Genomic DNA, 24,299 nt, shown 5'->3' on the forward strand with positions numbered 1-24,299 from the left:
CCCAAATTTATATTATCCACCGGGCGTATCTCACCCCCCTTCCAGTTGCCAGATACAGAAGCACTCAATCTACCCTTTGTCAGATGTGTGGGAGTGAGGTGGGTACGTTCTTTCACTTAATCTGGTCATGTCCTAAAATACAAGGCCTGTGGGCGCAAGTTATAACATTCCTGCACGATCACATGGGCTCTCCGGTCACATTGGACCCAAAACAATGCCTACTCGGGGTACTTCCAGATACTATAGACAAATACGCTAAGACGTTCCTGCATGAGACCTTGTTTTTGGTGCGGAAGGTCATTGCCCGGAGGTGGATGCGGCCCGCACCCCCCGGGCTGGCGGATTGGAAGGCGGAGGTCAATAATAATTTACCATATAAAAAGGTTGTGTATATTAACAGGGGATGCCCGGCCAAATATGACAAAATATGGGATCGTTGGTTACAAGACTCCGATACTTGTACGTAAGGCACTTTGAATCTATGTTGCCAGTTAGATGGTTTGCCCCTAACTGTGTGTTCTGGTTTGGGTCTGGCTGACCCACATGGTCAGGACCAGCTACCACTCTCTCCCTGGTTTTTGTTCCCTCTTACAAATGTTTGTTATTCATGACACCGGTTTTGAACCGGCTGTACTCTACTTACTGTACACCCTTCTGATACCAGTGACACCTTGGCTGTATGTAATAATTTGTATGCACTTTTTCTTGTTTTAATAAACTTGGTTATGCAAAATCTATATTATAGGTTTTGTAATCAATTTCTCAGCTTTCTTGGTTCGCCCTTGGTTTATGAGATATTGCTGGACATCAAATAAACTGTATGCAATCCTGTTCTGTCATAGTTTTATGCTATATTATTCCCATTAGAATACTATTTGGGCAATTGTGAATGCTCCACAAACACACACTGTTTTAGAAATTACATATAAAGAATGTCAATATTTGTTAAAAAAAATAAAAATAAATGGAGAAAGTTCAGCACTGCTGCTACTCTCCCTAGGAGTGGGCGTCCTGTAAAGATAACTTCATTGAGCAGTCTGCGCTGTGCTCTTGTAGTCAAGAAGAATCCTAGAGTTTCGGCTAAAGACTTACAAAAGTCTCTTGCATATGCTAACATCCCTGTTAGCGAATCTATGATACGTAAAACATTAAACAAGAATGGATTTCATGGGAAGATACCACAGAGGAAGCCACTGCTGTCCAAAAAAAACATTGCTGCACGTTGCATAGTTACATAGTTAGTCAGGTTGAAAAAAGACACAAGTCCATCCAGTTCAACCAAAAAAAATATATATATATATATATATATATATATATATATAATATACCAGCCCATATACCCAATTCTATACCCACAGTTGATCCAGAGGAAGGCAAAAAAAAACCAGCAGAGCATGATCCAATTTGCTAAAGCAGGGGAGAAAATTCCTTCCTGATCCCCCGAGAGGCAATCAGATTTTCCCCGGGATCAACCTTACCTATAAATTTTAGTACCCAGTTATATTACGTACACTTAGGAAATAATCCAGGCCTTTCTTAAAGCAATCCACTGAGCTGGCCATAACCACCTCTGCAGGGAGTCTATTCCACATTTTCACAGCTCTTACTGTGAAGAAACCTTTCCGTATTTGGAGATGAAATCTCTTCTCCTCTAGACGTAAAGAGTGCCCCCTTGTCACGTTTACAGTTTGCACAAAAGCATCTGGATGTTCCACAGCAATATTGGCAAAATATTCTGTGGACAGATGAAACCAAAGTTGAGTTGTTTGGAAGAAATGTGGCGAAAAAGAGGCACAGCACACCAACGTCAAAACCTCATCCCAACTGAAGTATGGTGGTGGGGGCATCATGGATTGGGACTGCTTTTCTGCATCAGGGCCTGGACGGATTGCTATCATTGAAGGGAAAATGAATTCCCAAGTTTATCAAGACATTTTGCAGGAGAACTTAAGGCCATTTGTCCACCAGCTGAAGCTCAACAGAAGATGGGTGTTGCAACAGGGCAACGACCCAAATCATAGAAGTAAATCAGCAACAGAATGTCTTAAACAAAAGAAAATACACCTTCTGGAGTGGCCCAGTCAGAGTCCTGACCTCAAACCGACTGAGATGCTGTGGCATGACCTGAAGAAAGCGATTCACACCAGACATCCCAAGAATATTGCTGAACTCAAACCGTTCTGTAAAGAGGAATGGTCAAGAATTACTCCTGACCATTGTGCACGTCTGATCTTCAACTACAGGAAACGTTTGGTTGAAGTTATTGCTGCTAAAGGAGGTTCCACCAGTTATTAAATCCAAGGGTTCACATACTTTTTCCACCAGCACTGTGAATGTTTACATGGTGTGTTAAAAAAAAAAAAAACATGGTAACATTTAATTCTTTGTGTGTTATTGGTTTAAGCAGACTGTGATTGTCCATTGTTGTGACTTACATGAAGATCAGATCACATTTTATGACCAATTTGTGCAGAAATCCATATCCTTCCAAAAGGGTTCACATACTTTTTATTGTGACTGTATGTTGAGGGAGTCCTGGATGTAGCAAACCTTTTAAAAAATTACTTCTGTTCATGCTTCTCAGAAATAGTTGGGTAATCGTATTGGTTCTAGTAATGACTGTTAATTAGTGATGCACCGAAATTTCGGCCGCCGAAACATATCGGCCGAAAATGCCCTTTTCGGCAATTTGCCGAAAGAGAAAAACGGCCGATAATGGAGCCGGAAATGGGGCGTGGCCTGGGTGGGGGCGGGGCTCCGCCCCTGGTGACGCCCATCATAGCGCAGGAGAGCCACCTCCGCCGCCTTTTTGATAACAGCGCGGGGAACATCACAGCTTTCATTTCAATTGCTGTGTGTTCCCGGCCGTGCGCCGTCACACGCAGCCCCTCCCCCTTGTCCGGGCACTTAGATAGACAGATCATCCGCAGGATTGGACGGATGATCTGTCTATCAAAGTGCCCGGACAAGGGGGAGGGGCTGCGTGTGATGGCGCACGGCCGGGAACACACAGCAATTGAAATGAAAGCTGTGATGTTCCCGGCGCTGTTATCAAACAGGCGGCGGAGGCGGCTCTCTTCCCTGCACACAGTGCACAGGCTGGCTGCAATGGGGACACACTGGCTGCAATGGGGGATGCCTCCTGTACCACGTCCTCTGTCTCTGACCATCTCCTGTACCGTGTCCCCAGTCTGACCATCTCCTGTACCGTGTCCCCAGTCTCTGACCATCTCCTGTACCGTGTCCCCAGTCTCTGACCATCTCCTGTACCGTGTCCCCAGTCTCTGACCATCTCCTGTACCGTGTCCCCAGTCTCTGACCACCTCCTGTACCGTGTCCCCAGTCTCTGACCACCTCCTGTACCGTGTCCCCAGTCTCTGACCACCTCCTGTACCATGCATGCAGTCTCTGACCACCTCCTGTACCATGCATGCAGTCTCTGACCACCACCTGTACCATGCATGCAGTCTCTGACCACCTCCTGTACCATGCATGCAGTCTCTGACCACCTCCTGTACCATGTCCCCAGTCTCTGACCACCTCCTGTACCATGTCCCCAGTCTCTGACCACCTCCTGTACCGTGTCCCCAGTCTCTGACCACCTCCTGTACCATGCATGCAGTCTCTGACCACCTCCTGTACCATGCATGCAGTCTCTGACCACCACCTGTACCATGCATGCAGTCTCTGACCACCTCCTGTACCATGCATGCAGTCTCTGACCATCTCCTGTACCGTGTCCCCAGTCTCTGACCACCTCCTGTACCGTGTCCCCAGTCTCTGACCACCTCCTGTACCATGCATGCAGTCTCTGACCACCTCCTGTACCATGCATGCAGTCTCTGACCACCACCTGTACCATGCATGCAGTCTCTGACCATCTCCTGTACCGTGTCCCCAGTCTCTGACCACCTCCTGTACCGTGTCCCCAGTCTCTGACCACCTCCTGTACCGTGTCCCCAGTCTCTGACCACCTCCTGTACCATGCATGCAGTCTCTGACCACCTCCTGTACCATGCATGCAGTCTCTGACCACCACCTGTACCATGCATGCAGTCTCTGACCACCTCCTGTACCATGTCCCCAGTCTCTGACCACCTCCTGTACCATGTCCCCAGTCTCTGACCACCTCCTGTACCATGTCCCCAGTCTCTGACCACCTCCTGTACCATGTCCCCAGTCTCTGACCACCTCCTGTACCATGTCCCCAGTCTCTGACCACCTCCTGTACCATGTCCCCAGTCTCTGACCACCTCCTGTACCATGTCCCCAGTCTCTGACCACCTCCTGTACCATGTCCCCAGTCTCTGACCACCTCCTGTACCATGTCCCCAGTCTCTGACCATCTCCTGTACCATGTCCCCAGTCTCTGACCATCTCCTGTACCATGTCCACAGTCTCTGACCATCTCCTGTACCATGTCCACAGTCTCTGACCACCTCCTGTACCATGTCCCTAGTCTCTGACCACCTCCTGTACCATGTCCCCAGTCTCTGACCACCTCCTGTATAAAAATATTTTTTAAAAACAGTCATTTTCGGTACCGGTGCTGTTTCGGTATCGGTTTCGGTTTTCGGCCTAGTGTATTTTTCATTTTCGGTATCTGTTTCGGCACCAAAAAACCCATTCGGTGCATCCCTGCGTGTTTAGGTTTTCTAGAGAGTTAGCAGATGAACTGGCTTGATTAAAGCTTAATAAAGCAAAGAACTTTGAAATATAATTGTTAGACCATTAAGGGATATTTTTAATTAATCTCTTCTAACAGAAGTTCCCCATGACTGACAGACGGCTTATATTGTACCTATTCACAAGAAAGGCATCAAGGTAGAAGCTGGCAATTATTGGCCAGTGAGTTTAACATCAGTTGTAGTCAAGTTAATGGAATCGCTCCTGAAAAGAAGGATCATTGATCACTTAAAAATACACAACTTGCTGGACCCAAAGCAGCATGGTTTTACTGAGGGCAGATCATGTCAGACTAATCTGATTATATTCCTGACTATATTACCAATGTTTTGGACCAGGGTGGTGCTGTGAACATAGCATATCTTGATTTCAGCAAGGCATTTGATATAGTGCCACATGATGCGCTAATACAAAAGTTGTACAAGCTATGACTTGATGTTTGGGTGGTTCAATGGATATGCAGTTAAGGGATAGATAAAGTAAAGGGATAGATACCAGAGTGTGCTCATAAATAGGGTTCACTTAGAGACCAGTCACTAGTGTGTACCACACGGCTCTGTACTGGGTCCTGTTCTATTTAATCTATATGTAAGTAATTTAATTGTTGGGCAAGGCAAGTTGTTTTTTTGCTGATCACACAAAGTTGTGTAATAGGATTGATATCCCTGGAGACATGATTTGGCATTGCTGGAAGATTGGTCAAAGCAGTGGAGACTACAGTTCAATGTTTTTGTTTTTATGTAAAAAATTGCACCTAAGGAAAAAGAATCCCCTGACCAAGTACAACATTGGGGATATAGTATTAGCCAGCCCTACAGAAGAAAAATATTTGGGGATACTAATTTCAGATTATTTCAAAATGAGCAAGGCAGTGGGAAAATGGAATAGAATTCTAGGATACATCACTAGATGGATCACCAGAAGGAGGCTCGGATCCCCCTATATAGATCTTTAGTGAAATCTCATTTAGAATACTGTGTCCAGTTCTGGAGACCTCACTTACAGAAAGATATTGCTAAAATAGAACGTCCAGAGACAGGTAACAAAAATATTGAGAGGTCTGGGAGATAAAACATATCAAGAGCAACTTCAGGAACCTAATATGCACAGTCTGGGGAAAGGGGACACATGATTGAATCCTTTAAATATATCAAGGGGGTGTATAAGGCTCAGGAGGGCAGTTTTTTCATCATGAAACCAAAATCGAGAACAGGTGAATGTTACCTCAAACTAACTAGAGGAAAGTTTATTTTACTGAAAGGGTAGGTGGTGCTTGGCATAAACTACCAGTAGAGGTAATGAGGCAACAGTAAATGGCTTCAAACATAGATCTATACTTAGACAAAAAAGTTAACAAAAAAACAAACAAATGGCAACTCAATCTTTTTCTGCCGTAATTTTTCTATGTAATCTTCTAGTATAAAGATATAGAGATATACAGTATGTTGGTCTCCATATCTGCCTGCCTATTGGGTAAACTCTTCCTTCCAAAAGGCACCTATAGTACTCTGGAGTACCTGAATTCCTCTGTAATGGTCTCCAAAACTACTTTCCAAATAAGCTCTCTCTATCCAATAGGCTAGTTCAAGGTACCTATTTTGCTCTGGAGTAACTAAAACAATCTGACGGTGTAGCAAGACATAGACGATCAAAGAGTAGATACCCTTTGATCGCCTCTATGGCCTTGGAGAACCAGAGTGACATCCAGGCCTGGAAGTAAAATATTTTTTTATTTTCTTACATCGGGATACAGCCATAGTAATAACTATGTGGGTTATATCGGACCATCAAGTGCTGGACACTGGCACGCCCCTTAAGGCATGAACTTCCCCCATATAACCCCTCCCACTACTGGGAGTATTCAGTTTTTTCGCCAGTCTCTAAGGTGTTGGGCATGTGTAAGGATGTGTTGTATTGAGTTCCACGGGCAGTAATCCTTTGAGAGCCATCCATCCTGCCGGATCTGTTCTGATGTCTCCGTAATGGACTAAATGAATGGTACCCGGTCCTCGTCATCCGAAGACATGAGGTTTTGCTTGCGAATGCTTTAAAGAGCTGGGCCCTGGGATCCAGTACTTTTTGGTAGTAAGGCCAATAAAAGTTTACTGGCAGTGTCTTTTCGCAGGTCCAGGATTGTGGGATAACATGAGTGTTCCCCAGTTCCTGAAGGTTTCCTTTTAAGGTCTCGGAGCCTACCGTGAAGGGCGAAGATTGGGTTTTTATCTCCGATAAAATCCTGCTGCGAGATAAGGTAGGGGAGATTTTCTCGGGAATCTCTCCTTCAATGTATTGTGTTGTCATGTCATGTCTGTGTCACCACTGGAGGCTGTATTGAGTACTCACCATTCTGACGCTGGAAACAGCAGAAGCTCCACTCTCCTCTACGTTCAAGCCAGCTCAGATCCTCAGGTATGAAGGGGGTCTGATCACTTCCTGGGCCCCCAGATTGGCGATTTTTGTCTGATTGAATGCCAGCCAGCTGCCTTTTTTTCTTTTTTTGCAGGAGATTTTTAGGGGAATTGGTGGCCTCCTTCAGGGCCGTCCCTTATGTGCAGTTTTATTCAAAGACTGCTTCAAGACACCATCCTGTCGGTCTGGAATAAAGAAGATTCAGGCCTTGTTTGTTTCCAATACACCCGACTCCCGACATAGGTCAGAGCCTAAATTGGTGGTTGTTATCCACAGCAGGGAAAATCTTTATCCTGCAAGGTGTTAACAACATATGCCAGCCTTCTAGGCTGTGGAGCAGCCCTGGAAGAAGATTCTGTCCAGGGCAGATGGTCCCGGTTAGAGGACCTTGCCTGTCAATTTTGTTGGAAGTTTCAGGCAGTAAATCTGGCCATAGAATTTTGGTGGTCAGAGTACGGGACTGTCCTAATACAGCCACGGCGGTGGGTTACATTGATCACCAGGGGAGGCACGAGAAGTCGTGCAGCCCAAAAAAGAGGTGAATCATGTTGTAGCTTTGGCAGAACACAACACTCCTTGCCTATCGGCAATTTTAATATTTCAGGCGTACTACTTGAGACGCCAACAATTATTTCCGGGAGAATGATCTCTTCACCCCGACATCTTCCTAGTAATATGTCAGATGGGGTACTCTGGACATGGACCTATTCACATCTAGATTTATTAATAAGGTCAACAACTTTGTCAAACAAGGGGTCCGCTAGCAGGCGGAGCAGATGCATTAGTCTTCCCAGGGGATCAGTTTTCACTGATCTATGCATTTCCTCCAGCTCTGCTACTTCCGTGCCTTCTCTGCAGGATTAAGCAGGAACAGGAGGTGATTCTGGTTGTCCCAGCCGAGTCTCAGAAGATCTTAATTTATCAAGATCATAAGGATGGCAGTAGGAGTGCTTTGGACTCTGCCATTATAGCCAGACCTTCTTTCACAAGGTCCGGTATTTCATCCTACTTTACGGGCAAGGAGTTTAACCGGTTTGACTGTTGAATCTCACTCTATAAAAGATTGTGGGTGATCTCGTTCGGTAGTGTCTGCTTTGACTAATGCCAGGATGCCGGCTTCCAGAATCACTTACTAATAGAATTTGGAGGGCATTGGTTTCTTGGTATGGATCCAGGGGTTGGCACCCCAGGAAGTATGTCAATTGGCAGGATTCCTGCATATGGGATCTGAAATGAAGCTGGCCTTGACTTTTATCAAGAACCAGATCCAGACCGTGTCTATGGCTTTTCCTATGGCCTCTTGCTTCCCACTCTTGGTGCGTAGCTTATTTAGGGGGTAACACGGTTTATTCCCCCTATCAAGGCACCTCTAAATCCTTAGGTTCTGTTCTTTATCGGCTTTGTTAAATCAGCCGTTGAACCTTACGAGAAATTCTCTTGGTTCTTTGACAAGAAAGAGATTATCTTTTTTTTTTTCTTGACATTTCTTCTGCTAGAAGAGCATCGGAACTAACGGCTCTGTCTTGTAAGAGCCATATTTCAGCATGCATAAGGATGAGGTGGTTTTATGTCCTCATCCTGAATTCTTACCAAAAGTGGTAACAGGTTTTCATTTAAACAAAGATATTATTCATTCTTCTTTCTCCCCAGAAGTCTTAATCTGGGGAAGAGAAAGCACTACAGTCTCTTGATGTAGTAAGAGCGATCATAATCTATTTAAAATCGACCGCTCAGGTTCGCAAAACACAGGTTTTGTTTGTACTGCCAGAGGGTCCAAGATATGGACAGGCAGCATCAAGATCCACTATTTTCCAAATGGATTTGTCAAGTGATTGTTCAAGCTTCAGCTTAAAGAAGAAAATTCTTCCTTCTCCGATTAAGAGCACACTCATCCAGGGTGATTAGTGCCTCTTGGGTGGTTCATCATCAGGCCTCTATGGCTCAGATCTGTGAGACCGCAACTTGGTCTTTGGTTCAGACGTTTATTCGATTTTATCAAATCGATATTAAAGGTCATGAGGATATTACCCATGGACACAGCATATACTGCAGGCTGCAGTATGAGTCCTCTGTCTTCCTGTTTCCTTGATTCTGTCCCCCCCACCCCCCCTTCAGTTGCCATTGCTATGGGACATCCCACATAGTTATTACTATGGCTCTGAGTCCCCTGATGTAAGAAAAGAAAATAGGATTTTTATAACAGCTTACCTGTAAAATCCTTTTCTTTGATGTAATTCTAGGGACACAGAGGTCCCTCCTTTCTTATACACTTTCATTGCTTGGTTACAAAACTGAGGACTCACAGTAATGGGAGGGGTTATATGTGGGAAGTTCACGCCTTAAGGGGCGTGCCAGTGTCCAGCACCTGATGGTCCGATATAACCCACATAGTTATTACTATGGCTCTGTGTCCCCTGATGTACATCAAAGAAAATGATTTTACAGGTAAGCTGTTATAAAAATCCTATTTTTTTTTTATTTTATTTTTTAATTAAAGCAAAAGGTCTATTTTATGTATTTTATCTTTTGCTTTTAAAGGTAAAGAAGAGATTTGGGGTCTTTTTGACCCCAGATTTCTCCATAAAGAGAACCTTTCATCCTTATTTCTATTATAAGGAATGTGTAAACGGAAATTCAACCTTTAAATTAAATATAAATAGGCAAAACTAGTAGTGCTAGTGCAATAAATCACACAAATAATGTGATAAATAAGCATAGAACACCCAGTGACAAGTGACTAAATCTAAATGCAGTCCTAAATTAATAACATGATCCAAAAAGCAATCTTCACAAGTTCTTGAATCTTCCACCACACCGCGTGCCTGCTATACCTCTCCCATCCACTTGATCCCCGTATTACTTAACAAGGTGACTGTATATGTGAAAAAATAAAATAAGTGCTCCACATAGTGTGATAATGTTTCAACTAGTTTAATAAATCACACCGATACTCCAATAGTTAAACTTGCATTTAGCCTTTAGTGTAACACACAGCAATCAAAAGCCAATGGTTCAGTGGTGTACTGCAGCCTTGGCGAACCAGAAGTGTGTGCTTGAATGCAATCTCTCACCCACTCCTAGGTCTCTGCTTTCAGTTACAGTGTAGCTCCTCAGTTGAGCAGCGTCTCACGTCAGTACAATTGATTGTCCTGTAGCCACGCTCCTGATATGTTTCATCATTAAAACTTCCTCATGGGATTGGCTACACAACCCTTCAATCAGTTCTTTTATAGTCAGCCCTCCCCAGTCATGTAATCACATAATTTGTGCGCACTACGGAATACATTCAGCACATGCCTATTGTGCAGAGATCAGTCCGTGCACGCATGTGATTGTAATGCGCATAGCGTGTGTGTGTCAAACAAATCACACACGTATAGTGTACCAGGATCTGCACACGCATATGTCCACTTGATTCATACACGCGCATCGTGCCAAACGTGTATGAATCAAGTGGACGTATGCGTGCGTGGATTGATCTCTGCACAATAGGCGTGCACTGATTGTATTGTGTAGTGCGCATGTGCACGAATTATGTGATTACGTGACCGGGAAGGGCTGACGATAAAATAATTGGGTTGTGTAGCCAATCCCATGAGGAAGTCTTAATGATGAAACGTGGGGTGTGTGGTTACAGGACAATCAATTGTACTGACATCAGACGCCGCTCACGTTTTTGGAAGCCCACCAGCAGTCCACTAATGAACTAGAAGTTTGGGTTATTGAACAAATTTACAAGTCACTCCCAGTAGCAGAACGTTTCAAAAAGCTCTGCTCCAGAGAAACATTTTGGATTTATACCTTAGATGCTTTATCACCTGGAGGTATGAATGAAGGACTAGAAGTCTCAACCATCCTTTGAATTACGATTTTATATTTGGGTTTTTATCGTTTATTAACGGCTTTTTTAATATCTTTTTTTAATATCATTTTAGTAATATGATTATTTTTGTATATGTATTTTTGTGTATTTTTTTTTTTTTTATACTCCTGGTGCGATTTTGAAAATTGCATCTTAAAAATCGAACCGTATAAACATGTCTTTTCAGGAGTCGTCTTTTCATGGGAAAACTCAATTTCTATAATTTCCTCAGTGTAATAATTGATTTCTTTTTAATGTAATAATGTCTTTTAGTTCATTTTTCGGTACATATATTTTATGCTGGAAAAAGATTAATTTTGCTTATTATCCACTAGATAGAATACAATCTATAGAATAAGGCCCAAGTACCATACTTTGAATATTGCCATAGACTAAATATACTTAAGCCAATGAAAATACCCAACACATGGGATGTATATTGAGTCAATGACAATGTATGTATAAGGGGTTTATATACAAAATAATCTTTTTTATATTAGTTAATAAAACTTTTAATTTATGATAATTTTTTCCAGTCCACATAACAGTTCATTGATTAATATTACTTCACATATATATATTATCTGTCCACCAATAATGACTATTTCGTCCCCTTTTTATTTAGAATTTATTTATTTTGAATTATTTTCTATTTTCTTTTTTCTCATTATTTTCATTCATCATACATATATATATATATATATATATATATATATATATATATATATATATATATATATATATATATATATACATATTTTTGTTTTTTTTATTTTTATATTTATTTTTACACATATCCCCATGTTTTTTTTTATATATGCCATTTTTTTTACTAGTTTTTAGTTCTGGATTAACTCATCATTTTGATACACAATGTGTTCCCAATCCGTTCGTGTCCCCTCCCCTTTTCTGTATATATTACGATCATGGGGCTTGTATGTTGAGTTGGCAAAGGAGCGCGACTTAAAACATCACCCAAGTGTGCATGCTCCCGAAATGCATCCTTCACTGATGACGACATCCCCTGGAGCCGACTGAACGCTGTGTCCCAAGCCTCGTTTTGAGGGTGCCCTTTCCGCAAACCGGCATTTCCGATGTTCGGAAGCACAACAACTAACGAACAGCTTGATCAGATGGCCAGATTCCATTTCAGGGAAAAAGTTCAAGAAACTTTTATACAATGCCTGCTATTCTCCTTTTACATGTGAGTGCACATTTTGTTGCCTAATAAATTTGGTATTTTAACTACTGCACCCAGAGGCACCTCTCTACTTGTTTATTTTTGCAGTTTCTTTGGAAACATGGTTTCATTCCTAAATTGACGACTGCCCTGTCTGCATATCTCTGGATTCTAGTTCCGATTGGACTAAATCATTTACTATCAGAGACTTTTATTTATATTCTATATTGTATAGGTTTATATATTGGAAGCAATTTGTTTATAGTGTCATATCAGAATTGTGCGCCTATACTTGCTATGTTCCCCAGCACTCCACTCTCCATCTCCATCTGCTGCAGGGATGAGCTCTGTTGAATGTAATCAATCTGTCTTCTCCTCCTGCTGCCCGATCTCCTCAATGTCTGCAGCTCTGCCACTTGTGATGTGAAGGAGATAAGGCAGTGGGGGGAGGAGAACATCAGATGAGACCAGCGGGTGCCCCCCCAGTTTCAGTCCTGTTCCTGGTCACAAGAAGCTGTCCCACTAAGGCTGTGAGACCCTCTATACTTTGCCACGCTTCCTGGTTGCTGAGGCAACGGCAAGCTCACTCCTCACAGGCACCGCCGATTAGAAGCCTCCGGGTGCACTTCTGCTGTGATTGGTGGAGGGGGAGGTGGGCGGAAACTTTTCCACCCATCTCCCCTTCCACTAATTTCAGCAAAAGTGCATCCCGAGGTGTCTAATCAGCGGCGCTGTGAGGAGTGATCTTGGTGTTGCCCCGGGCAACCAGGAAGTGTGGCGGAATGGCTGAAAGTGGCTGTCAATCATCCATCCTTCAGGCAGCAGGTGAAAATACCTTGGGGGCCCGAGTCGCTTGGGACATCCGAGCCCCTTGGGATGCCAGGGCCCCTTACATGAGTGTGGGCTGTACCCCCCGATGACGGCCCTGTCTCCTTAGATCTCAGCAAGGACGCCAGGTCATGGGTAGAAAGAAAAGATCTAAGTGCTCACCGCTTAAGTATAAGATTTAATTTTTGTGTTCAAACACAAACTACTCATATAAAAATGATAAAAACACAGCATATAAAGCCGACAATCGTGTTCGTTCCGTAGGGCAGCAGTGGGTAACTTGTGTAGCTCCTCCCCCGTACATGCTAAGTTTAATCAGAACTTTGACGTCACCTGACTCCTCCCCCCCTTCCCTTTGTTAGCAGATGGAGGCACTTGGGGAAGGGGGAGGAGTCCAGTGACATCGATGTCCGTGACGTGACTGGATCTCCGACGGAACTCCCTGAAGACCCAGAAGCTGGCGGAGAGTTAAGTACCGATCAAAAGAATTTTGATCAAAAAAAAAAATTGATTGAGGAATTCATCTTTAATTTCCACAAAAAGTCATTTTTTTATATTTTTTTAAAGCGCCCCTATCCCTGTGCTTGCGTACAGAAGCAAACACATTTGTAAGTCACGCACGCATATGTAAACGGTGTTCGCACCACACGTGAGGTATTGCCAAGAACAAAGAGCGAGAGCAATAATTCTAGTGCTAGACCGCCTCTGTAACTCTAAACATGTAACCTGTAAAGGCATTTAAAGCGTTGCCTATGGAGACTTAAGTACTGTAGTTTGTCACCATTCCATGAGTTTGCAGAATGTTAAAGTGTGACACATTGGGTATCTATTTTCTCAGCGTAACAACATCTTTCACATTTTTCTAAAAGAATTGAGGTATATATTTTTTCTCTAATCGCCTTTCAGGACAACCCTGGAGAGCACAGCTCCCCCCATTTTAACAGGAAACACTTGCAGACCTTTAAATCCCTCCTCTTCCACCATGGCTTCAGTTATTGTGTTTCCTCCATCATGGTGGAAGCACATGCGGGAACCATGGGCTGTGCCTCTGCAGGGTGGAGTTGAAAGGCCTTACCTCGGCAAGGTGTTTCATATGACCATCCCAGCTCCCTCCCGGTACGATCGGAGGGCGCTCCGGAGCCTCCAACCTTTTACAGCTATGGGGAGCAATGGCCGACAGAAGGTCGATGCATCTGAATGTCCGGAGCTCTGTTTGGTGTTCGCACTGGTAGGCTTCCGGACATTTCTCTCTAGCGGGCGGATGATGCGGCGGCCAGTGACATGGCTTCCTGTTCGGGCGGAATGGCGAGTGGTTCCGATCGTTTGGAACGCAGGGTTTTGGAGGCGGGTCTTTACGAGCAGTGTTTCCGCTTACGGGCAGCATAGTGACGTCATACCCGGGAAGCTTAAAAGTTTGGCTATTGGTTTTAGTCTCTCTGCATGATGGAGGGATCATCAGCATCGATGGAGGCAGGCACCGGTCAGGCCCAGGTAAGAGGGGCACAGCGGTGCTCTTTATTCTTTTCCTTATGGGCTGTATGTTTTTTATCTGTTACCTCCTTTTGGGGAGCCTGCCACTACAGTTCTCCAAGGTAATTTTTCTTGGATCTGTAGTCTATTGGTGGTGGCACTGGTGGCTTTGAGGGCTGTTTTTTTTCTTCCATGTGTGGGTGATTGGAGAGCACCATGGATGGCGTTATTCAGTCGTTACAGTGGTAGTAAGACTTCGTCCATCTGTCTTTTAGGAAATTGTCTCGGGGAAACCAAAACGTTCAAACCCGCCAAGCCAGCAGAAATGCCCCTCATGCAAGAATCCACTGCGTGAATCTTGGCAAAAAGCCTTATGTAGATCATGTATCAAGGAGCTGGTTGAGGAGGAATCCTCCCAACAGTACAAGGACCTGTTTTCTTCTGTTTGGGAGCTTGCAAGTTCCCTGAGCTCCATTAAGACACTGCTGGTCCAGACTCCATCAGGTCCAGGCAGTAGTCAGCAACCACCACTAAGTCCCAGGGCAGCTACCTCCAAATATGGGGAGGATTTAGACTCGGGGGACGAGGGGACAAGCACTCTTCCTTCCCTCAGGGATTCAGAGGATGAGGTGGAAGGGGAGTATGACCGCCATAGTTCCAAGTATAAATTGTCCTTGGAGGAAGTGGACGATCTTCTGAAAGCAATTTACACAACATTGGATATCCAAGAAAAGAAGGTCCAGTTGTCAATCCATGACAAGGATGTACCAGGGCTTGGTGTTTCCAGTCCATAGGGTACTGTCTGATACAGTCAAAACGGAGTGAAAGGATCCAGAAAGAGCTCCTTTCCTTTCCAAAACCTTGAAAAGGTGGTTTCCTTTTGATGATAATAATTCAGAAGTTTAGAACAAAAAGCCACGGGTTGATGCTGCTTTTTTGCAGGTGGCACGCCGTACAGATTTAGCCTTTGAGGACATGGGGGTTCTCAAGGATGCAATGGACAAAAGGGCGGCATCCTTCTTGAAAAAGGCATGGGATTCCGCGTCAGCTAGCCTCAAACCAGCTATGGTGTCAACAGTGGTGGCTAGAAATCTTGAATGCTGGGTGGAGAAACTAAAAAGTCACGTTGAGGCAGGAACATCCCAGAAGGATCTTCTGGAGTCTTTTCCGTTGATCTTGAAGGCTGTAAAGTACATGGCCGACGCTTCAGCCAAGTCTATCAAGATGGCAGCCAGATCTTTGGCCCTAGTAAATTCTGCTATGTGGCCAGTCTGGCTTAAAACTTGGTCAGGAGATACAGCCTCCAAGATTAGACTGTGCGGCTTACCCTTCTTGGGGGATCTTCTTTTCGGTCCAGACATAGAAAACATTCTAGATACAACAGCAGACAAAAAGGCTTTCCCTGCCAAAAAGGAGCAATTCTTGTGCTGTTCAGCAGCCTCGAAAGAGTGGGGAGGACCGTAAAAGTCATTGGGGCTCCCAAAAGGGTAAGGGTAGAGGAGGTGTTCTTTTAGATCCCCCTCCGAGCCACCTCCAAAAAGCAAATGACAGTCAGTTCCAGTAGGAGGGAGGTTGTCTGCTTTCCTCCTGCAGTGGAGCAAAACATCTTCAAGCCAGTTTGTGAGGAACGTTATTGCCCAGGGTTACAGTTTGGAGTTCCCGGAGCCCCCTCCAAACAGATTTTATGTTGCGGCCCTTCCGAAAGACCCAGACAAAGCCTCTGCAATGACGAACCTGTTACAGCATCTGATCCAGCAGGAGGTAGTTGTCCAGGTCCCGAGACATCAGGAAGGGCAAGGTTTTTACTCCCACATCTTCCTGGTGAAAAAACCCTCAGGAAAGTATCAGTTGATTCTGAATCTAAAGGCCTTGAGCAGGTCAATCCGCTACAAACACTTTTGCATGGACACAATCCATTCGATAACAAATCCATGCTAACCCCAAACTACTTCATGGCATCCCTAGACCTGAGGGATGCCTATCTACATGTTACGATTGCCCAGGCCTCCCAACATTTTCCTTTAGTTGGCAGTCAACCTGGGGACGTCGATCTGGCACCTTCAGTTCAGGGCCCTGCCTTTTGGACTCTCGTCGTCCCCCAGGATCTTTACAAAGATCATGGCGGAAGCTCTGGGACCTCTAAGGTTGAGAGGGATTCCTGTGATTCCGTATCTAGATGACCTTTTGTTTTTTGCGGACTCCAGGAAGCAGCTGTTAACAAACCTGCAAGTAGCTCAGGTACACCTCTGAGATTTAGGTTGGCTCCTCAACTTGCAGAAGTCGAACCTAGAACCGAGTCAGGAAGTGACTTTTCTGGGCTATATAATCAATTCCGTCCTGCAGAAGGTCTTCTTACCACAGGTAAAGTTGGAAAAAGTCCAGATGACAGTAAAACCGATTCAAATGAATTATGCTGTTTTAGTCCGCTCAGCCATGGCAGTGTTAGGACTTCTCACGGCCTCTATCCCAGCGGTACAGTGGGCCAGGTTCCACTCCAGGCCACTTCAGTTACACAACCTACAATCCTACAAACTTGGTCTCACCAGGTTTCGTTGGAGGAAAAGATCAAGCTTACCTCAAAGGGTAGACAAGCTCTGTGGTATTGGAGGGATTCAGCTATCTAATGAGAGGCCTCCCTTGGATGTTTCCGGTAGACAAACGTCAAACAACAGACGCAAGCACCTGGGGTTGGGTGGGCCCATCTGGATGGACTAACGGCCCAGAGGACTTTGTCCAAGGCGGAGTCCCGGAGATCTTCAAACTGGCGAGAGCTCAAGGCCATTTTCCTAGCCCTCCTAGCTTTTCACCATCTGGTGAAGGGACATCATGCAAAGCAGGGGGGAACCAGGAGCAGGGGTCTCATGGATCTAGCCAATCAGCTTTTCTGTTGGTCAGTACAGAATGTAGCCTCCTTATCGGCAATTCACCTTAAAGACTCCCAAAATCTGTTAGCCGATCTGCTCAGCAGAAGACGACTGATAGAAGCAGAGTGGTGCTTGAATCAGGAGGTTTTTCTGATGATTACCAGAAGGTGGGGGCTTCCTCAAGTAGACCTACAGTGCCTTGCAAAAGTATTCGGCCCCCTTGAACTTTTCAACCTTTTGCCACATTTTAGGCTTCAAACATAGATATAAAATTTTAATTTTTTGTGAAGAATCACCAACAAGTGGCACGCAATTGTGAAGTGGAACGAAATCTATTGGCTAATTTAAACTTTTTTAGCAAATAAAAAACTGAAAAGTGGTGCGTGCAAAAGTATTCGGCCCCTTTAATTTCAGTGCAGCAAACTCACTCACAGAAGTTCAGCGAGAATCTTTGAATGATCCAATGTTGTCCTAAATGACTGATGGTGATAAATAGAATCCACTTGTGTGTAATCAAGTCTCTGTATAAATGCACCTGCTCTGTGATAGTCTCAGGGTTCTGTTGAAAGCGCAGAGAGCATCACGAAGACCAAGGAACACACCAGGCAGGTCCATAATACTGTTGTGGAGAAGTTTAAAGCTGGATTTGGATACAAAAAGATTTCCCAAGCTTTAAACATCCCAAGGAGCACTGTACAAGCGATCATTTTGAAATGGAAGGAGTATCAGACCACTGCAAATCTACCAAGACCTGGCCGTCCCTCTAAACTTTCAGCTCAGACAAGGAGAAGACTGATCAGAGATGCAGCCAAGAGACCCATGATCACTCTGGATGAACTGCAGAGAACTACAGCTGAGGTGGGAGAGTCTGTCCATAGGACAACAATCTTTTGTACACTGCACAAATCTGGCCTTTATGGAAGAGCGGCAAGAAGAAAGCCATTTCTCAAAGATATCCATCAAAAGTCTCATCTAAAGTTTGCCACAAGCCACCTGGGAGACACACCAAACATGTGGAAGAAGGTGCTCTGGTCAGATGAAACCAAAATCGAACTTTTTGCCCACAATGCAAAACGATATGTTTGGCGTAAAAGCAACACAGCGCATCACCCTCAACACACCATCCCCACTGTCAAACATGGTGGTGGCAGCATCATGGTTTGGGCCTGCTTTTCTTCAGTAGGGACAGGGAAGATGGTTAAAATTGAGGGGAAGATGGATGCAGCCAAATACAGGACCATTCTGGATGAAAACCTGTTGGAGTCTGCAAAAGACCTGAAACTGGGACGGAGATTTAGCTTCCAAGACAATGATCCCAAACATACAGCAAAATCTACAAAGGAATGGTTCACAAATAAACGTATCCAGGTGTTAGAATGGCCAAGTCAAAGTCCAGACCTGAATCCAATCGAGAATCTGTGGAAAAAGCTGAAAACTGCTGATCACAAACGCTCTCCATCCAACCTCGCTGAGCTCGAGCTGTTTTGCAAGGAAGAATGGGCAAGAATTTCAGTCTCTCGATGTGTAAAACTGATAGAGACATACCCCAAGCGACTTGCAGCTGTAATCGCAGCAAAAGGTGGCTCTACAAAGTATTAACGCAAGGGGGCCAAATAATTTTGCACGCCCCACTTTTTATTTTTTTATTAGTTAAAAAAGTTTCAAAAATCCAATAGATTTCGTTCCACTTCACAATTGTGTCCCACTTGTTGGTGATTCTTCACAAAAAAAAAAAAAATTTATATCTTTGTTTGAAGCCTGAAATGTGGCAAAAGGTTGAAAAGTTCAAGGGGGCCGAATACTTTCGCAAGGCACTGTATTTGCCAGTCAGCAGAATGCCAAGGTCCGCAGGTTCTATTCACTTATCCGAGAAGCCCAGGCCTTAGGCATAGATGCACTAGCGCATCCATGGCATTACCACCTGTTATGCCTTTCCCCCCTTCCCTCTAATCCCAATGGTCTTAAGAAAGTTCAGGGAGGAGGAGACCAGTTTGATCCTAATCACGCCGTTCTGGCCAAAAAGGCCTTGGTTTGCAACAATACTAAACCTGGCCACAGAGCCCCCATGGAAACTACCATTCAGGGAGGACCTTCTAATTCAAGGCTCAGTGGTTCATCCAGAGGCAGACGGTCTACACCTATCTGCTTGGCTTCTGAGGAAGATCTTCTAAAAGCTATTTTAGAGGGTTATCCGACAAGTTAGTAAAAACCCTACTTTCAAACAGGAAAGAGGTGACTAAGACCATATACCAGAAGGTGTGGAAGAAGTTTAAATCCTATTGTGCCTCCAAGGGCTTCCAGGTAAAGTGTGTCATTTCGGTCCTCAAGTTTCTTCATGATGGAATGGAGAAAGGACTGGCAGCCAGCACCTTAAAAACTTTGTTTATTTTGAAAAGACTCTAGAGAAATTCTAATTTCAAGATTTTTTAGGGCATTGGCACGAAATAGGCCAGTATCTATCAAAAGTTTTCCCAGTTGGGATTTATCTATAGTTTTGCAGGGTCTCACGGGGGTTCCGTTTAAACCCTTACAAGATGCCTGTTTGAAAAATTTAGTTGTAAAGACAATCTTTTTGGTGGCCATTATGTCAGCAAGGCGAATCAGTGAACTTCGGCCTTGGCAATCACAGAGCCTTTTCTGAAAATCTTTCCAGAATGGTTAGTCCTTCAAACCGACCCAGCGTTCCTTCCCAAAGTCTCCTCAAATTTTCACCGTTCTCAACAAATAGTGTTGCCTACATTCTCCTTGGCTCCTGCTAATGCAGGTGAGGAAGCTTTCCATACCTTGGATGTAAGGAGGTGCCTTTTTTCAATTCTTGTCAGTCACCAAAGAATTCAGAAAGTCGAACGCCCTGTTCATAATCTTTTCAGGCCCTCGTAAGGGTGAAAGCCTCTAAAAGCACTCTGGTTAGGTGGTTCGGAGGGGCAATTACAGAGGCCTACGGAGCTAAAGGAGTAATACCTTCCACAGGGATCGCGGCTCATTCCACAAGAGCAATGGCAGTATCCTGGGCCGAGAGGGCTGGTGCTACACCTGATCAGATTTGCAAGGTGGCCACGTGGTCAAGCTATTTGACCTTTCCCTGACACTACAGGTTGGACTTATTGTCAGCTGCGGATCAGGCTTTCGGCAGGAAGGTACTGCAGGCAGTAGTCCCACCCTAGGGTAAGCTTCTCAGTTATCCTCTCCAGGGTTGTCCTGAAAGGCAATTTGAGAAAGACTTAGACTTACCGGTGACGGTATTTCTAAGAGCCTTTCAGGACAACCGTTAGTTTCCCTCCCTTTTTTCTAGCTTAGAATTGGTATCTCTCATGGTTGTTTTGTGGCTTTTCTGTGCTTTGTTTTCCAGTATGCCGGAGGCCATAATAACTGAAGCCATGGTGGAAGAGGAGGGATTTAAAGGTCTGCAAGTGTTTCCTGTTAAAATGGGCGGAGCTGTGCTCTCCAGGGTTGTCCTGAAAGTCTCTTAGAAATACAGTCACCGGTAAGTCTAACTAAGTCCTTTCTTTTTTTTTTATTCATTAAAATGTATTATTTCAAAAACAATTGCATTTGAAAAACTGCTGCGCAAGTACCGTGCGACAAAAAATTGCAACGACCGCCATTTTATTAAAAAAAATTGTGTTTTTTTTGTTTTTTTTAGGGAGTTTTAAAGTGGAAGTAAACCCATGGATTTAAACGGTTAAAAAAAAAAAGGAATGCCGGGAATGCTAACTGCACATTGGCTGTGCTCTCAGCCAAACTATCAAACCATCCAATGGCTGGTGTCATAACGAATCACATGTGCAGCACCATAGCAGTTGAAGATTAAACAGAGGCAAAGATGGCAGCTTCCTTGGCTGAAAACGATAGGGGAGTTTACTTCTACTTTAAGTAATTTTTGAGCAAATACTACTTTAATCACTTGCCGACCACCTGCCGTCATTATACGGTGGCTGTTTGAAGAGGAATGCAATTGTTATGGCAGCAGATGGCTGCCATAACCCCAGTATCCTCTTCTTCAGTGGTTGGTCGGCTTTCAGATTAAAAAGCCCCCCTCCTACCTCGCTCTGGTCATCTCAGCCACATACCGGAGCCATCGTCGACGGCGGAAAGGATCTTGTCTGCTCCCCTCACAGCCTGAATGCCAAGTGAGGGAAAGATGGCGCTCACTCGGCTCCTTGTAGTAGTAATAAAAGTGACCTTTTTTTTTTTTTTTTTTTTTTAAAGGACTGTAAAAATAAAAAGTAAAAAAAAATTATAATTTAAAGCTCATCCTCCCACCGAGCTTGCATGGAGAGGCGAACACATGTAAGTCGCGTCCGCATATGAAAACGGTGTTCAAACTATGTGAGGTATCACCGCGATCATTTAGAACAAGAGCAACAATTCTAGCACTAGACCTCTCTGTAACTCAAAACTAGTAACTTGTAGAAATTTTTAAACGTCGCCTATGGAGATTTTTAAGGGTCAAAGTTTGTTGCCATTCCGCGTAAAATTTTGAAGCTTGTCTTATTTTTTTAATTCTAAAAAGTGTTTCCCCAAAAATGGCACTTGTAAGACCGCTACGCAAATATGGTGTGACATAAAGTTTTGCAATGACCGCCATTTTATTCTCCGGGGTGTCTGAAAAAAATATATATAATGTTTGAGGGTTCCAAGTAATTTTCTAGCATTAAAAAAAACTTTTTTTAAATTTGTAAACACCAAATCTCAAAACGAGGCTCTGTCCTTAAGTGGATAAACAAAGTGCCAGAAAAGCCAAGGCGGGAAGTAGTTAATGAGGAGGGAAGTTACATTTATGTTTTGGTAGCTGGTCAGTAGTGTTCTAGTAGCTTGCAATTGTCAAGATTTGAGGTAGAAAAACCTACCAATTTAGTTACTCCAGAGCAAAGTTAATTTGATGGGAAGGTAGTTTCAGAGACCATTGCAGAGGAATTAAGGTCCTCCAGAGTACTATAGGTACTGGAAGGAGAGAGTTTGCAGATTTAGAGGCCATTATGTAGGAACATTATTGAAATCTCTATACTGGAAGATTGTTGGGATTCCAGTTATTTATTCATAGCCCATCAACAGTCAGCATGGAGAAATGGTACAGTGAGTTGAGATACTCCACTATAGGTACATATAGCCAGCCTTTTGGAAAGAGAGAGGTTACCTGATCGGTAGGCAGATTTGGAGACCATTATAAAGAAATACTTTTTGTCTATACTGGAAGATTGTTCTGGGAATGCCAGTTATTTAGGAAACCTTTTGGTACCCACACTATTATAGAGGTCATTGTGTGAAAAATAATTTTCTCAGGGCAGGTGTTTTCTTGCCATGGTTTATACAATTTGTTTTCATGCAATTTTGATAGTTATTGCACCTCTTAGTTCTAGCTTTTGCTTTGGCAGGGAAAATTCCCCCCTTTTCTTTGGTTGCAGAGTGGGGTCCCTAGGTTTTACTGTCTTTTTCCCTGATTAGGAGTTGTAAGTTTTTGTAGAGCAGAGCTCCCTTCACCTTCTCTCCTTTTTTTTTTTTTTTTTTTCTTTGCTTTCTCTCTAATTAGGAGAGACAGGTGCAAGTTTTCAGAACTCTTTTTTTCACCTCTGATAATTGGCCATCATCATCTACACTTGTTCAATCGAACACTCACTTGAAGTAAAAAATACACACAGTTTTTATATATAATTTATTAACATATCCTTAATAAAGGTTTAATATTATGTGGCATTTGGTGTGTAGGGAAACACACCCTCATTCATTTTGGAAATACATTGAAACACAGCCACGCTGTTTTTAAATTGTGACTTAAATTGTAGGATTCCCCACCCACTGTCACAATGAGGGATCGGGGCGGTGCAGGGCTGCTGCTTTAGCAACATTCTACTGAATATGGTTTTAACATGTTACTAAAGGTGAAATTATCAAGGTGTGAGGTGGGGCCTCCATGCATCAGACTTGTTTCTCTTACATTCATTGACAGATGCAGCGCCTCTGAATCTTGACCATGGGTTTTATAGTGCCACCTACAGGAGTAGAACACTAGTCAAAAAAGAGCAATTCACTGATGCAGGAAACTTTCAAATGATGCTTTGTGTCTGTCTTTAGGAGGAAGACTTAAATATTGTGGTGGTTGATTCAGATCCAGCACTCCGGGTCCATAATGACCGTCTTAAGATTGATGAAGATGATTTCTCTCCCGATATCAATACGGGTGAGTAAGGCTAAATATAGAGGACATATACATATTTTCTTTGTTCAGACTCTAGAACCAAATTCTTACTCCTCATTCCTTATGTTTTTAGCTAAGTTTTGAATTTTACTTTTTTTTTTGCGGTATAATTATGCTGAAGAGTCTGATATCATATGGGTTCCACTTCTGTTTTATGCCTCTGTGGCAACATGCAGGGATTTTGACAGAAGCTGTATCAACAGTTTCTCATGAGGGTGCCTCCTGCTGTTGAAATGGGCAGCATAACGGAAAACTTAGGTATTCACACTGATATTGCTGGCCTGTGTTTGGTAGAGGGTGTGTCACCCTGATACTTTTTGCATTCCTTCATAATACATAATGGACCCAGAAAATGCTTGTCATATTAGGTGTTTAGGCACTGTTGTCATTTCCATTAGCTTGGCACTTCTAACATTCAGTAGGTTTTTGGCATCAATCTTGACATATAGAAAACTAGACATTTTGGCCAGGGCATATCAGGTGAAATAAGGACTGGGCAGGAATAGCCAATCTGCTGTATGGGCAAACCCTGTGGTCAGTATGGTGAATGCACTGCTAGATAGGACAAGGTGTCTATTAATGCCTTTCCATCTTCTCAAACCCTCATTCCAGTTTGTGATGTTGAGGTGACCACACAGTATTTTGACACAAGATGGGTTTTTAGGAGGTGGGGAATCTGTGTGAAAGCTGAGGATTTCTAGCAACATCCCCTAAAGTCCAGCTGCACAAAGCCAACTTTGAAAAGATGTAAATCTGATGCCTCATGGTGCCCAATATTTAGATCTGTCCTGAATTAAAACAAAA

At 43.6% G+C, this 24,299-nt stretch overlaps 1 protein-coding gene across 2 annotated transcripts in view; it reads left to right on the plus strand.

Moving 5' to 3' along the window:
- Positions 1-24,299, plus strand: part of LOC143997540 (uncharacterized) — a 306,212-nt gene that overhangs the window by 276,990 nt on the left and 4,923 nt on the right. For both annotated transcript variants that reach the window (XM_077493202.1, XM_077493203.1), the window contains exon 5: positions 23,372-23,477. In XM_077493202.1, coding sequence (XP_077349328.1) covers positions 23,372-23,477 — 106 coding nt within the window. The remainder of the gene's footprint in view (positions 1-23,371; positions 23,478-24,299) is intronic.

Source organism: Lithobates pipiens, unplaced genomic scaffold (assembly GCF_037356315.1).
Source record: "Lithobates pipiens isolate NorthernLeopardFrog02 unplaced genomic scaffold, aLitPip1_a1.2 Scaffold_19, whole genome shotgun sequence".
NCBI classification, from domain to species: Eukaryota; Metazoa; Chordata; class Amphibia; order Anura; family Ranidae; genus Lithobates; species Lithobates pipiens.